Source organism: Balaenoptera acutorostrata, chromosome 5 (genome assembly GCF_949987535.1).
Source record: "Balaenoptera acutorostrata chromosome 5, mBalAcu1.1, whole genome shotgun sequence".
Taxonomy (NCBI): Eukaryota; Metazoa; Chordata; class Mammalia; order Artiodactyla; family Balaenopteridae; genus Balaenoptera; species Balaenoptera acutorostrata.
Window position 1 is genome coordinate 73,352,038 of NC_080068.1, and position 17,075 is coordinate 73,369,112.

General features: G+C 33.8%; 1 protein-coding gene across 3 annotated transcripts in view; it reads left to right on the plus strand.

Annotated features, from left to right (window-relative positions):
- The window catches only part of GABRA2 (gamma-aminobutyric acid type A receptor subunit alpha2), a 119,492-nt gene that overhangs the window by 65,462 nt on the left and 36,955 nt on the right, over positions 1–17,075 (plus strand). For all 3 annotated transcript variants that reach the window (XM_028166136.2, XM_007180743.2, XM_007180744.3), the window contains 4 exons: positions 1,322–1,542; positions 3,356–3,438; positions 7,950–8,093; positions 9,129–9,281. In XM_028166136.2, the coding sequence (XP_028021937.2) occupies positions 1,322–1,542; positions 3,356–3,438; positions 7,950–8,093; positions 9,129–9,281 (601 nt within the window). The remainder of the gene's footprint in view (positions 1–1,321; positions 1,543–3,355; positions 3,439–7,949; positions 8,094–9,128; positions 9,282–17,075) is intronic.

The following is a 17,075-nucleotide window of genomic DNA, read 5'->3' on the forward strand; positions in this document are numbered from 1 at the left end:
GGATTAGGAGCCCAGAGCCACTCTTTCCTTCCTGTTCATATGTCATTACCTGTGGCCATTTCTTGTTATCTTCATCCATTCAACTTTTGAGGGATTGCTGGCAATCATTTACTTTCATTTACTTGAGTAAGGTTTGTATAAATGACTTGTTATTGTCATAAGTATGTGGCCTTTTTAATGTCCTTTTTTAAACACATAATTTTAGTTGAGTGAAATTGCCAGTTGCTAAGGTGTTTATTTTCAAACAAACATGTGATGGCTATGGCTTTATGCACAAAGGACAGTTCCTGAATTTCCAATCTCAGGTGCATAAATGAACATTTTAGTTATTTATCATGGAAGTGTCTGCACAAACATACACTGACCAAAATTATTAATATCCAAAAATTGTCAGTATCGATCATAACTGTGAATTGTGCATCTCGTCTAAAATGTATACATTCTCTTATCCTAAGAAAGACAGAGAGAGAATGAAAAAAGAGGGGAGGTGGGGAACAAGAAAAGAGAGAGGGGGTGAGAGAGAGAGAGAGAGAGAGAGAGAGAGATTGCATAAACCAACTTTTAACTTATTGGAGGATGATAATAGGGGAATTGATCACTAGCTGGTCTGTATGAATATTTAAAAGTACATTTTAACCTGAGGGTGTTTGTTTGCAAAATATTCATATTTTAAGTATTCTAATACCTTGTCAAAGTATTTTATTACAATTTCATTAAATAAACTTTATTGAAATCATCTTCCCCTAATACATTCTTGTTAACAGTATGACATCTCACCATTTTTTTAGGATTAAGAAAGCAATAAGATTTTTTTTTTATAGTTTCTTTGGCAACAGGAGATGTCATATAGATCCCACAGTGTGTGTATTTAATAGTTGTTTCTTTTCCTTTCTTTTTTTTTTTTTTTCTACTGAGAATCAGGCTGCCTGCTTGCCTCCTTATTCATTCTTGAGATAAATGATTTGGGACAATCCACCCAGACCCTGCCCAAGCATGTCCCCTTTCCGAGTGGTTCTAAACTATACAATGTAGTAAAGCAGTTTGCCTAAGACTTTGTTCAACTGAAAGACACCAGAGAAAGTAAATTTCTTGTTTTCTTTTCATAATAATATGTAGCTGATTGTGCAAATACACATGCTTTATCCCATTGTAAGTGGCAACATTTATTGATAAGATAAAGGAATGATCTTTCAAAATTCACTTCTCAAAATAGCTTTCTCTCTTTTTAAACTATTTATATTATTGTTTTTGTTGAAATTTTATAGTGTCTTTGTATCTAAAACATTTATTATTTTCAAAAGAATTCTATTTTATATTTCAGGAATATACAATAGATGTTTTCTTTCGACAAAAATGGAAAGATGAACGGTTAAAATTTAAAGGTCCTATGAACATCCTTCGACTTAACAATTTAATGGCCAGCAAAATCTGGACGCCAGATACCTTCTTCCACAATGGGAAAAAATCAGTAGCACATAATATGACAATGCCAAACAAGCTTCTTCGAATCCAGGATGATGGGACTCTGCTATACACAATGAGGTATGTGTTCAGGTTTGATATGTTGCCTTTAAATACTGAGGAATCTGTGTATTAACCAAACAGCCAACCTAGCTGTCAAGTATTAGCAAGTTGAACATTTTCATAACAGATTATTGAGGTAACCAGAATATGCTTTATAAATGCTTTGATATTTAAAAAATAAAGGTTATGAGTTTGACACTCATCTTAGTGTGTTAAAGCTTAAAAATTGCCTTAGCTGTTAAGAACTGATTTTTTTTTGGCAGTTTACTTTTCATACTACATTTTAGTTAAGTACAACTTTAATAGTATGATTTAAATTTTTCTTTATACAAGCACATAATTTTATTTTTAATATCTCATGAAATATCCATTAAATTTTTAAGTGATTTTTAAGCAAGTTTCACTTAATTTAATACTTTAATCCTTCTTATGAAGGGAGAAAAATACTTTTATAACCTCAGAGATGTCATGTGACATCAAGTTCAGATGATTCAATCTTAAAAAATTATCGAAAGAGATATACAGTTGTTGACTCTAATCACTGTTCCATCTGAACTCTTCTCATGAATTAATCTTTTTAAAATAAGTTACTTATATTACATAACAAAGAAAGCAATCACAAATCTAATAAAATGGTGTATAATCTAAAAGGTAAATGTTTGACAAAGACTTTAAAACATAGATAACTTTCATCAGCATCGTATATAGACAGATGTGTATTCCAAGCATTTGATGTATTATTTCATATGAAATGTTAAGTGTTGGATTTCAATTGTGAAAGTTATTTAAGAAGGGGCAATAATACAGTCCTGATCTTTAAAGAAAAAAACTCTTAAGTTCTCATTGCTAAATGACCATTGCCTAAAATGCAAGTTAGCTATTCTTTCTGCTTCTCTCTCTGAATCTTGCAATATAGATACCATATCCCCCTTGATTTTACACGTTAATTAGTCCTGTGAATTAAGACAATGATTGGAAATTTGGGGTTTGGAAAAATATTGTGTAGGGTTCTACTTAAATACTCTCTTGGAAGTATATAAGCTATAATTAAATTGTTGGTTACATTTGTTTTACTCATTGTCAGAGATTCTTCCATAAGTTCAGTTTAGTCCCTATTTTATCTAATTTACCTTTGTCTGAAATGGAATAGTTGATAATTTTCTTTAAAACAAATTTGCTATGATTACTCTTTAATGTGATCACGTATATACAAAAAAAATATTTCTTTAACATTCATAACCTGTGCCCATAATTTGAATAGTCTAGTCTCAACAAGATATTTCTAGGAGATATATCTATATATGTAACTATGTCTATATTTATATTTCTATATATGTATCTATATACAGTATATGATATTCATTTACAACTTACATAATTTTGAAGGGTGCTTCTCTGAGGCAATTTTGAATTCCTATATCAATTTTGCTATATGGTTATTGATGGAATGTTGGGAGAAAATAGCATTCTTTTTATGACAGAGGTTTTTTTTCATTTTTTTCTTTAAGATTTCAAATGTTAATACTGAAGTTAATGGGAAAATAACTTTCAAAAATGTGTATGTAACTTCTTAACTAACCATATAGTACAAAATGCTTAAAGTATATTTTTAAATAAATATTGTTACTTGAGCTCAGATTTTGTAGGTGCAAATGTCTTCTGAAGGATCGCCTAAATGTGAAAGAACAAAAGCGTATTTAAATGTGAATTAGCCTCATCAGATGCCCTAATGAGGGTCCTACCTCATCATTAATTCTGTTGACCACAATAAGTAGTGATTTTTCTTGACTTGCCAATTTATGTAAACAAAGAGTGGAATTTTGACTTTTAGGCTTACAGTTCAAGCTGAATGTCCAATGCACTTGGAGGATTTCCCAATGGATGCCCACTCATGTCCTCTGAAATTTGGCAGCTGTAAGTATGGGGACGAAGGTACATGGTTTGGGTCAATAAAATCAGGGATAGTCAGCAGCACAACTTAATTGTATACTTTCTTCTCATATGATGGGATGCTTAGTACTTGCCCAATAAGATGCAGAAATAAAAAACATACTGATTTCCCTCAAGTAATCAATTGGCTAGCCCTATTGTACTCTCAAATATCATATCTTAATCATTGTGTTTGTCATTTGCTTTACTGCTAATAAAGAACACCCTGTGTTTTTATCAATGTGAAAAAGTAGACTGGGAGCTCCTTGAAGGTCAGGAATATGTCATTTACCTTCTTTTTCAAGTGCTAACCCATTAAAAATGCAAAATAAATGGCTTTTTTTCAACTAAGAATGAAATGTTAAGGATAGATTCACTTGTTTGTTAAAGTAGTGATCAGCCTGTTGCAAATGGCAACAGAGAATAGGTGAAAAAAAAAAGCTGGATCTCTAATTACCTTTCTACTTTCTAATAATGGAAGGAAAGTTTCTTTCTAAAATAAATTTGAAGGAGATGATGTAAGTCGATTGCTACATGTGGGCGCTTTCTGTGTACATAAAATATTTCAGAAAAGGCTCTGTGCGTTTGGCTGTTCTTTAGGTCACTGAGGTTGTATCTTATATGTCAAGCAGAAGCATTAGCTCTCCCAGAATAATTGAAAAGAGGGAAGGTCAAATCATCTCCCTAGGCCCACAGGGCATTCAGGGCAGGTTCAGGATAAATTCATGGACACAGCTAAGCAGCTTCTCTCTTTTGTGTGTTCCATAGCCTGACCTTTCCAGAAACCTTTGCTCTTGCTGGCACCTCCATCTTTGTCCATTCTGGGCAGTTTTGACTTTTCATTCTCTTTCATAGAAATGCAGTACTCTCACCTGATACAAATATGTATGACTGAATAATGTGCCTTCTCCCCACAGACTGTATCAAGTGAAAGAAAAGAGAAGAATGGTGGCTAATATGAATGCAAAACCCTCTAATTTTATTGATGGCCATAGTTTTGTGGAATGAGAAGTTCAATCTTGTTTGTTCTGTTCAATCTTACGAAAGGTGTCAGCTCTTTATTTTCTTTGAGAATCTCCTCTTTGTTTAGCTATAAAGCCTTTTTTCTTTCCACGGAAACTATCACTTCAGTACTGGCACTTCTTCGAAGATTATTTAAGATAGTCAATCATGTTATAAAAGTAAACATGATGCTGGAAAAACTACAGCAGATGCAGCAGAGAAAAACTCATTTGCATTGCATAAATGGCATTAAATAGAAAACTGAAAAGCCTTCATACCAAGGAAAGGATTTATTCAAGATGCAGTAATGGTCTAAGAAGGAAAAGCATTTTTCAGTGGACAAGTTAGTGCCATTAAGACACCAAATATAAATGACGTATGATGTCTCAATTCTGAATTTGAAATAAATACACCTGAAAATATTTTAAATGAAATTTTAAAATCCCTTAGAGTGCATCTTCAGAGTAGTGTAATATTGTACATTTGAGAATATGGTTTTCTGTATCTAGAAGTGATGCAGGCAACACACAGAGCTTACTGTTAGGCATTTTTTATTGAAGCAATTGTTTTTGTTTAGTTTTCTCTATATTTATTTTCTGACACATTGAGTAAAAAAGTTGTATTTTCTTTTATTTATCCTTGCCAATAGTAGGTACTTGAGACATAGTGTTAATAGTATGGACACGAGCATGGTGTATAGACTAACAAGCCAACCCAAAACTTAAAATGCTGGCATAACAAATTTTAGCAGAAGCAGCCATGACTTTTTCTTCTAGTCATTTACTCCTCACTTATTTAAAAAACTCCCTTGTGTCCCCACAAATGATAGAATTTCTGGAACTTTTTATCATTGTTCTCAAATAAAAGAAGCATCTTTTCTACTAATTTAAAATTTTGAATTCATTTTCGTTTTGCGTTATTCCCATTGCCTCACATCTTTATATAATTCCTTGCTGTTTAATTTGATTTAAAACTTCCTGAATGGAAATCTAAGAGTATCCTGGGCATTATCCCAAAAGAAATTATAAATTTTCTTTTTGGATAAAAATGATTTGGGGATTGTTTTGGTTATCAAATATTAAGAATCGGTCGGTATGCATTTGATGTTTAATGCAGATTAGGACTTAAAATGGATTATTGCATAAAATTAAATAAAATTATTTAATGGAAACCTAATCTAGATATGGAATTTATAAAGAAATTTGTCTTTCTCTCCTTTTGTACTTCACTGAAAAATCACAATGGTCTCCAAGTTTATATGTGTGTTGGTAGGCCAGGAAATGCCTCTAATCTGCATTGCTTAACTTTCTGCTCTCTCTTCTCTCACCAGACCCCCAATCTAAAAAACATTCCTGCCTAAAAAATGAAATTAAATAATTGCTTTTTTATAAAAGACATGGGCAGGATCAGTCATTTTCTTTAACATATTCTTAGGCTTCTATACAGATTTCCATCTTTCATAACAGTAAATAACAGAATTAAAATACTATGAGTTTATTGATTAATCTAGCAAGAATGAAGTGAGAACATTTTCCTCGTGACAGGCATTGTGCCAGGTGCAAGAAGTATAGATATGAGTAAGATAGAGTCCCTCCCATTAGTCTCTTACTAGTTTCTTTAAAATGTCACCTATGTTTGTAGAGTTTCATCTTCTCTTATTTATGTTTAAAGGTAAACGTCAAAATTCAAAAGTGGAATTATTATAATTGCTTAAAATAAAACCTCATAATTTATTAAGATCCACAACTACTGAGTACTCTGAGGCCTTCTGATATGAACTGGAGCATGTGATGTCTTTTTGGTTTATTAAATTCTGTGTCATTTGAAATTTTATTGAAGAGAAGGCCACTTGATGATCTGCAAATGCATTGCTAGTTATACACATTACTAATGTTACTTATTTATACATAACAGTAGAATCATCAATGATCAACTAATTGAAATTAATTAATAAAAATTTAGACCTTAGGGTAACTGAATTCATTCATATGCAAGCTGTAGGAATAGATCTGCTATTAAAACAAATACATATATATACATATGACGATATGAAGTATGTATAATAATATACATACATACATACTTTTTTAGAATGCTGTTTCAAAAATTGTTTCACATAATATAATTATTTGTGGATGTAGGTGTATACATGTATTTCACTGATATTAACATTTACTAGTAACATTCTGAAAACCAGACAACACTGTGGTATGCCATTAAAAGACCACACAGTGAATAAGACACAACATTCACTTTATTGTAACTAATGCTTAAGTGGTAATGGATTTGTGATCACAGACTTTAGATCAAGGTAAGTACCAGAACCACCCCAGAACAATGGTATTAACCTAGAAAACCTATTAGATGGCAGGTAAATGAGCTTTTCCAGTGTCCTGGAGAGCTAGAGGCAGAGATATTGCTGGAGACGGCTGGTTCTTTCTCTCCCTCAGTTGAAAATGTGACTGTGATGCTGAGTTTTGCTCAAGGACCAGGAGTAACTAATATTTCTAAACATTCCCTTGAGCAAAAGTGCATAGAAGTTCTTTGAAAGGTCAGTAGTACAGCTGGAATTGTCTGGTTATTCAACTGTGGAGAGACTCTGCCCGCACGGAGAGGTCAGCTGTTCCCCCTACAGGCGCAAGGGAAATGCCAGGGCCAGAGAAGTACTGAGACAAGATAGGCTGCCTGCCCTCCAGCGTTAGAGTCATCTCACTTCTGCTTAGTTCTGTATCCTTGGCCAAATAAATCAGAAAATTATACTTGGTCTGTATGTGATTTGTCTCCTCCTGCCAATCCATAGCTTAATTAGGATGCTATGCAAGTATAGTTCAGTGAGATCTGTGTGCATTAATTAATTTTAAAATGAACAGGTTTAAAAAAGTGTTTTCAACTTACGAAACTATAGCATTCTGAATTATTTTGCATATTCTGCAAAATTCTCATCCTTCTAATGAAATGCATTGTATTATGATAGTTAAGTCATTTAATTCTTAACTAGGTGAACGTTTTGAAGAAAAACCTACGAAACTAACTACAAAAATAATACCTAAAATAAACACAATACTTCTCATCATTATTCTCACATGGACATAAGTTTTTCATGAGTGATTATTATTTCTAAATAAACTGGTTAAATGAGCCTTGGGCATTCATAACCTGTTTACTGCAATGCCGTCATCTACTACCTTGGGAATATGGAGGATGTGTTAACCATCTCAGGGCCCAGTGATTTTTGCAGGATCTAAAGAGAAATTTGCTCTTCATCTCTCAAAGTGGTTACAGTGAAAATACTCTTGTGGTCATGGTTGTCTCTCTTGGTCTGCTTCACACCCTTCATATTGAAGTTGCAAATTTCAAAGACACTTTTTTGCCCTAAAAAATATCAATTTTTATAGTAAACAATAATTCTATGAAATATGTAACCTTTGATGCTGGATGTTATTGATAGTTCTTACTAAAATGCTTAAAAAGATTTTTTTCCTGATTTCCTACAGATGCGTATACAACCTCGGAGGTCACTTACATTTGGACATACAATGCATCTGATTCTGTACAAGTTGCTCCTGATGGCTCTAGGTTAAATCAGTATGATCTGCTGGGCCAATCAATTGGGAAGGAGACAATTAAATCCAGTACAGGTTAGTAAAATGAGTCTAAAGAAAAGCTAGTTCCTAAGAAGATTAATGGGTTAACGTCGTTGGAAATGTCAGTTTGCTTAAAACCTTTTGCGCCTGAGGTCTAAGAAGAGGCAGCAGACTGTGCTTGGGAGCTTTTTAGAAATTCAGAATCTCAGGCCTGACTCCTTACTAAGTCAGAATCTGCACTTTAACAAGATTTCAAGGAGATACCAAGATGTGCATTAAAGTTTAAAAAACACTAGTCTAACTTATGCTCCCAATTCAAAACATGTGTGTCTTTTGAGACAAGCCAATTTTACCTTCACACAGTGTTACAATTTCCCTCACTTTCTAATTCTTTTCCCCCTATTCTGGATAAGCTATGACTATTCAACTCTTGATTATGGATAATTACTATTGGTCTGTGTGGGAAAGCTAAAGCCCTTTCTAAGAAAAAGCAGCTGTATGAACGAATGATCTCACATCTGGCAGATGTAAACCCAGAGAACAGAAAGGAAGGTAGCTATGAGTATCAGATAGAACTGACCCCACTATATTAGAGCAGGCATTAACACATAAATTCAGAATTGGTGGCAAGATTAAAAGTAGAAAATCTGGGCCAGGAGATCAGTCTTGGAGATGTGGTCAGAGATCAATACTTTAAAGAGCCGGAGAGGACTGGACTGGAAACGGTCAAAACAGAGGCTTGAGGTTGGGACCAAAGGGGATGAGAACCTGAGCAAGTAAGATAATCCATGGTCAGAGAGCATTTATGAATCCTCTATCCCTTGGTCAGTAAGCATGACCTAGAGAGAAAAACAAATTCCACACGATACACATGCCATTCAAATTTTTTGGTCATATGAAAATTTTCTTTTAAATACTCTTGCTATGCTAAGTGGGCATTTTAATGTTATATACTTTCCATGTCATATATGGGGCAAATTCTTTCCTTTTTTAAATCAGGGACTGTTCTTTGCCTAATCCCTTTCATTTCCAAAATGTTCCAACTATTGACTATTACAGTTTCTTAAGCTTCTTAAATTTTTCTTCTAGGTGAATATACCGTAATGACAGCTCATTTCCACTTGAAAAGAAAAATTGGGTATTTTGTGATTCAGACATATCTGCCTTGCATCATGACTGTTATTCTCTCCCAAGTGTCATTCTGGCTTAACAGAGAATCTGTGCCGGCAAGAACTGTGTTTGGTGAGTGAATAACTACATACTTTGCTGTACAGCACATTTTGTTTCATGGCTTTCTTTCAAAAGCATTATCTCTCTTGATCTTCACCCCAGTAGTTTGTGGAGTGCAGAGCAGGGAGTATTCGTTTTGCCTTATAGATAAGGAAACTGAGGCTCAGAGAGGTACAATACAGAATCAGTGTCACACTCTTAAAAAGGAATATAAGAAGTTCTCAAATCTTCTGAATTACATTGTCTTCTTTCTGTTAAATCATTTTGCTTATCAATGTTTCTTTCCATGTTAGTATAAGGAGAATATTCTTAGAGGTTTTAATGTAAAGTATAACAGTACCATATTTCTAAGCTATGTTTATTTTATTTTATTTTATTTTATTTCATTTCATTTTTTTTGTTTGGTTTTTAGATGAACAAAAATGACCTTAGTACTTTAAGTGAGAGAGAATAAGGCAGGAAGGGAAAGAGGGGGAGAAAAAGACTCCCTCATTCGCTACCAGTAGTGTGTTTAATAACAAAGTTAATTTTCTTGATTTAAACCATGCAGGGGAATTTTGTTACTGCTTTTTGGATATATGAACTAGGATGAGTACATTTTGTGACAAAGTAGATCACCTTTGTGTATTTGGTCCACTCATTCATCTAGGAAAGCTTTATTGAGAATCTACTACGTTGGATATGGCATCAGACCCTAAAGGTTCAAAAACATATAAAATTCAACTATCTCTGTACAGTGGAGGGCACTGCATTCAACTATCTCTGTACAGTGGAGGGCACCAGAATAAGCAGGAAAGATAATGGCAACACAAGATGAAATCATTATAAAAGAGGCACATACAAGCCATTAAAAAAGACAGCAGCATGGATCCTCCCTAAAAGAACTGATTAAGTAGCTGAGTCAACATTCGAGCTAATTCTTGAAGGATAAGTAGGAGTTTGCCAGACAGATGATATGGGACAAGAATCTTAGCCAAAAAAGGATAAAGTGTGCAGTGACATTGAAGGATGAAAGAACATAGTGTATTCAGTGATAGTGAGCTGTTTCAGTGTCAGTTGATATACATACAGATAGAAGTATAGCTTGAGGCCTAATGGGAAGTCCTTGTAGGCCATGCTAAGATAGTGTACCTTTATCTTATAGACTATAGCGTTTTGAGACTATAGACATGTGTAAGCTCTTAGAACAATGCCTGGCATTTAATATGTGCTATATAACTGTTGGCTATTCTTATTATCAATGGAGAAAAATCAATTTTATTCTCAGTACTAGCAAAGAATAATTCAAAAGGAAATTTAAAAAATTATTTCATTTATAATGGTATCCAAGATAATAAAATACCTAGAAACAAATTTGACCACATAGGTAAAAGACTTGTCCACTAAAATCTATAAAACTTTGTTGAAAGAAATTAAAGAAGACCTAATTAAATGGAAAGACATCTCATGTTTTTTGAGAGGAAGACAATACTGTTAAGATAGGAATTATCCCCAAAGCAATCTATAGATTGAATTCAATACCTGTAAAAAATCCAGTGGCTTTTTTTTTTTTTTTTTTTTTTTTTTTAAAAGCACCCTTGACTATATTTACAAATTTGGCTTTTTTTTTTTTTTTTTTTTTTTTTTAATTTTATAGCTACTTTATTTATTTATTTCTTTATTTTTGGCTGTGTTGGGTCTTCGGTTCGTGCGAGGGCTTTCTCTAGTTACGGCAAGTGGGGGCCACTCTTCATCGCGGTGCAGGGACCGCTCTTCATCGCGGTGCGCGGGCCTCTCACTATCGCGGCCCCTCCCGTTGCGGGGCACAGGCTCCAGACGCGCAGGCTCAGTAGTTGTGGCTCACGGGCCCAGCCGCTCCGTGGCATGTGGGATCTTCCCAGACCAGGGCTCGAACCCGTGTCCCCTGCATTAGCAGGCAGATTCTCAACCACTGCGCCACCAGGGAAGCCCCAGTGGCTTTTTTTTTTTTTTTTTTTTTTGCAGAAATTCCAATCCTCAAATTCATATGAAATTGCAAGGGGCTCCAAATAGCCAAAACAATATTGAAAAAGAAAAAAAAAATTGCTGGACTCATACTTCCCAGCTTCAAAACCTAGTACAAAGCTACATTATTCAAAACAGTGTGGTAGTGGCATAAGAATGGACATATAGAGCAATGGAATAAAATTGAGAGTCCACAAACAAACAAACAACTATGGCCAATGGATTTTCAACAAGGGTGCCAAGACCATTCTGTGGGGAAATAGTAGTCTCTTCACCAAATGGTGCTGGGACAGCTGGATGACCACCATGTGCAAAGGAATGAAGCTGGACCCCTACCTCACTCCAGATACAACAATTAACTCAAATGGATACAAAGCATTAATGTAAAATCTGTAAGTATAAAACTATTAGAAGAAAATATAGGATAAATCTTTATGACTTTGGATCTAGCCATGGATTCTTAGGTTTGACATCAAAAGCATGAGTAACAAAGAAAAAATAGATAAATTGGATTTCACTAAAATTGAAAACTTTTGTATCTCAAATAACATTATCAATAATGTCAAAAGACAACTTACGTATGGGAGAATATATTTGCAAATTATATACCTGATAAGGGTTTAATATCCTGAATAAATAAAGAACTCTTACAACTCAAAGACAAAAAGACCAACAACCTGATTTTAAAAAATGGGCAAAGAACTTGAACGGACTTTTTTCTAAAGAAAATATACAAATAGCAAACAAGCACAAGAAATGATGTATATCATTATACATTAAGGCAACACAAATCAAAACCACAATAAAGTACATTTTATGCATACTAGGATGGCCATAATAATTAACAAAACAAAAGGACATAAATATTGGAGAGAACGCAGAGAAATAGAAACATTCATATTGCTGGGGGAATATAAAATGGTACAGCTTCTGTGGACAACAGTTCAGCAGTTCCTCAAAAGATTAAACATAGAATTACCATATCATCCAACAATTCCACCTCTAGGTATTACCTAAGATTAATGAAAACATATGTTTACATGGAAACTTGTACACAGGTATTTATGGCAGCATCATTTCTAATAGTCAAAAGATGGAAACAACCCAAATATCCTTCTGTGGTTGAATGGATAACCAAAATGTAGTATATACTTACAGTAGAATATTATTCATCTATAGAAAGGATTAAATACTGATAACATGCTACAACATGTATGAATCTCGAAAACGTCATTCTAAGTAAAAGAAGGCAGATGAAAAGGGTCACATATTGTATGATTCCTTTCATATGAATTATCCAGAATAGGCAAATCCATAGACAGGCAGCAGTTTAGTGGTTGCCAGTGGATGGATGCAGGGGAAAATGGGAAGTGATTTTGTAGTAAGAACAGGGTGTTTTAGGGTGATAAAAAAGTTTTGAAACTAGAGAGAGATGATGGTTGCAGAACACTGTGAATGCATAAATGCCACTGAATTGTACACGTTAAAATAATTCATTGCATATTATGTGAATTTCATCTCCGTAAAATAATTTTTAAGTCACGAATTAAAAAAAACAACATTGATGAGCACACCAAGGATTTCCCAGGATTTAGGAATCTTATTAGATATCTATTTCAAAATTTGCAAATTATTGAATCAAAGACAAAAAAAAACTGATATGGCTAAAAATATGAGAAAACTTCCATTCAAATGACTTGAAAAATAAGGTTACATGATTTTCAGAACATAAATAATACAGAAAATAAATTTTTAGGGAAAATTACATAATAATTAATAACAGAAAGGAAATGATTAGGACAGAGTTGATATTCCAGAAAGATCTAAATTTGTATATAAATATACAGCATACCAGATAAAATTAAATGATGAAGTATTTGCTTAATAAAGGTTGTAAGGAAAACAAAATATTGCATTGAGGTAAATAAAGACAGAGATTTTATAGCATAAATCATATAGAGGCATATGTTTAAAAAAAACCAGTAGAAGACTACCTAAGTATAAGGAGAGATAAATAGATGGATAAATATTTAACAGTGAATCAACAGAATGTGTTAGTGTCTAAGCTACTAGGTTCAACTATAACAAATGTACAAAAGTTTCTAAAGACTGATTATAAAAATAACACATACAAAGTTAAAAATCCAGGCTATACTTAAATGTGTAAATTCATTTGTATATGAATGATTTACAATACAGGTTTAAGGACCCAAAAGTCATATTGTCATGTAAATATAAACTGTTAGGTGGTAAAGGCATTCTTAGTATTATCTCTACAAGTTATTCTGTGTAAAATTTGTAATAAATATAATTCCATGTGAGTGTATGTGTATATGTGTGTGAAAGTAAAAGCTAAAAATCCTACATCCCGTGTGGAATGAGATTTGAAACCTGCCCAGCCTCTTTATTCTCCACCCCCATTCTATCTTTCACTGTTTTCTGCCTCCTTAACATCATTCTCTGACCGATGCACAGCAGTTACTGAAGCAAAGTGTCTACCATCTCCAAACTTCTCTCCCTGAATCCACAGTCAGGTCTACAAGCTGATTACCATTAAATCAGGTCTACAAGATATCATTAAATCATCTGCCCTCCTCCTGCCTCAGAGGCTTTCTGTGGTGGGTAACCCCCCAAGTTAAAACAACAACAACAACAACTATTACAGTTAAGAAATTAATATGCCCTGGGACACAGATGCCAAATTTCTCAGCTTTTGAGGTCTGACTTCATGCTGTCAATAGAATAAGAAAACAGAGCAAATAAGACAGCAGGCAGAGGAGTTGAAATTAGAATGTGCACTCCTTCGATATTAGAAACTTTGTTCCATTGTATTGGGTTTTATCTATTCAGTTTTTTTTTATATTGCATTTATTTTGTGGTTGTAGGGGCAGCTTGATATTTTTCAAAGATATTGCTTCAAAGGGGCTGTGTACATATCTTGCAATGATAGATGAGGAAAACCTCCTTTGACTTTCTCTGAGTGCTTACGTCCATTTCATTCAACACCAACAAATACTTACTGAGCACCTACTTATCACATGGTTCTAGATGTTTGGGGTATGTCCTTGAACAAAACCAAACACCCTTATGATGAGGTAGTTGTTCTCTGTTGCCAACGGTACCAGAAAGCACTTGGGAAACTTCTAACCTTAAACCTCAGGTTTTGTGCTTTCAAGGCTCCTGTGACTAAACAATGTATTTGCAATGTACAAACCTCATTTTGTGTTTGTATAAACATATAGCTTATTTTGTGAAATTGTGGCTTATGGTTTTTTTAGTTGCTTAACATTCTTCAGAACTTCCTATAAATAAGAATAATGATAACGAGTTTGCCAATTATTGTCTGTATATTTGAAGCCAAATCATTTTTCAAATTGATGAGTAAGTTTATCTATGAATATATTACTACACATTAATATATGAACATATGAGTATATGAATACGTTTATATATAAGAAATATGTACTGGTATTTCTGTCTTAATATTATATTCAGTATGGAATAGAGAGTTTTTTCTATTAAGAACTAAAACCAAATAACAAACATCTGTTAGGGTGTATGTTTGTCTGGTAAAAGAGTACAGGGAGTTCAAATGCATTATACTGCAAAGTTTGTACATACAAAGTTCATTGCATTTGCAAGTGACTTACCTGCTTGTCTAATATTTTTGGAGTAATTAAAACTCCAGAAGGGATATGTTTGGATTGCTCATTTTTCTACTTAGATCACAGATTTCCATGATTCAGTTTGACTGCTTATGTTAGGGAATACAAAAGATAGTGGCTTGATTATATGAGGTGTTTCTTTTTTTTCATGTGAAAAAAATCCTCAAGTAGATCCTCCAAGATTAATATGATAATATCATGGGCATCAGGCAGTCTGTCTCTTTTCATCTTTCTTCTTTTATATCCCTAGCATGGAGTTTTTTTGCTTCATTGTCCAAAAAGGCTGTTGGTGCTCCAGGCATCACATTCATATCCAGGAACAGGAAGGAGTAAGCAAAAAGGGCAAAAGACCTCTTCCAGCTCTGTGTTTGCCATTAATGAGCTTTCCCAGAAGTCCCTTCAAGCAATCTCTATTTATATATTATTAGCCTAACTTGGTCTCATAACCGGAGAGTCTGAGAAATTGCCACCCTGAATAAGTTCAGTGTTCCAATATTATGATTGACTAAATATTGGATTGGCAGCTAGTGGTTTCTACTACAATAAGAAAAAAAAAGAAAAAAATAGCAGTTTGCTATGAAGGTCATGAAATGATTAGGAGCACATATTCTGGAATCAGAGCACAGGCATACCTTGTTTTACTGTACTTTATTGCACTTTGCAGATGTTGCATTTTTTACAAATTGAAAGTTTGTGGCAACCTTGCATCAAGCAAGTCTATTGGTGACATTTTTCCAACAGCATTTGCTCACTTCATGTCTCTGTGTCACATTTTGGTAATTCTCACCATATTTCAAACTTTTTATTATTATTATATTTGTTTTGGTGATCTGTGACTAGTGACCTTTGATGTTACCATTGTAAAAAGATTACAATTTACTGAGGGCTCAGATGATGCTTAGCATTTTTTAAGCAATAAAGTATTTTTTAATTAAGACAATACTATTTCTCACTTAATACACTATAGTATAGTATAAACATAACTTTTACATGCACTGGGAAACGAAAAATTCCACGTGACTTGCTTTATTGTGATATTCACTTTATTGTGGTGGTCTGGAACCAAACCTGTAATATCTCCAAGGTATGTTTGTATCTTGGTTCAAAATCTGGCTCTTCTATGATCAAATAAGGTAAGCTATGGAAAGTCTTTTTAACCTCTTTGTACCTTAGTTTCATCCCTCTGTAAAACTGGGATTATAATATCTACCTCATGAGGTATTTTAGGGAATCAACACACACACATACATTCATAGACACATGGAACACTTAGAACAATTCTGGCACATAGTAAATTCTATGTAATCGTTTGCTATTATTATTACTATTTATTGTCTAATACTTAATTCTTTCCTTCTTATCAATAAATAGGTAAAGAGTGGTCAGATCTTGTTTTAGTTTAGGTTGGATATCCCAAGATGGCATATTTTGGGAGTTATGAACTCTATAAACCTCTAGGTAAGAGGTACCTGGGCAGTTATCCAGCTTCTTTGATATTCATATCATCAGTGTTCAATTGTTTGAAGGGAATTTCAGAATTTTTGATATTCCTGTATTTAAGTGAAATATGCCAGTGTGTGTTCAGTTTTTAATCGAGTCTCCTTTATTATGTCAAATGAAGCTCAAGTCCAGCTGACTTAAGCCTCTTTGTTAACTTTATTCTTAATTAATCCTGAGCTTGTATAGATATCCATAAGAAACAACATCTTAGATGTGCATCCCATCTCAAAGTCGCATAATTGAGTCTTATTGGTTAGACATGGGTCACATTCTTATCCCTGATACAATCATCATGGACAGGTTCACACCCCTCCTATGACCTCCTTTCCCCTAACATCCACTCAGGCCTCTTTCTTATGTCATGAATATACTAGCCATTCACCTCTAAGGTTTGTCTTTTCCCTCTGCTTGGGTTTCTCTTTTCCCAGATATCTGTGTGGCTAATTCCTTCATTTCCTTCAGGCTTTTCTAAAATGTCATCTTCTTGAAGAGACCTACCTGACAATCGAACTTAAAAGTGTGAACTGCTTCCCAATCCTGAATCTTCTGCTCTCGCTGGTCCTATTCTATGTTTTTTTTTTTTCCATTGCACATATCATCTTCCAATATTCTATAGAAAAAAAATATATTTTTGTTTAATTTGCCTCCCCGACAAGAA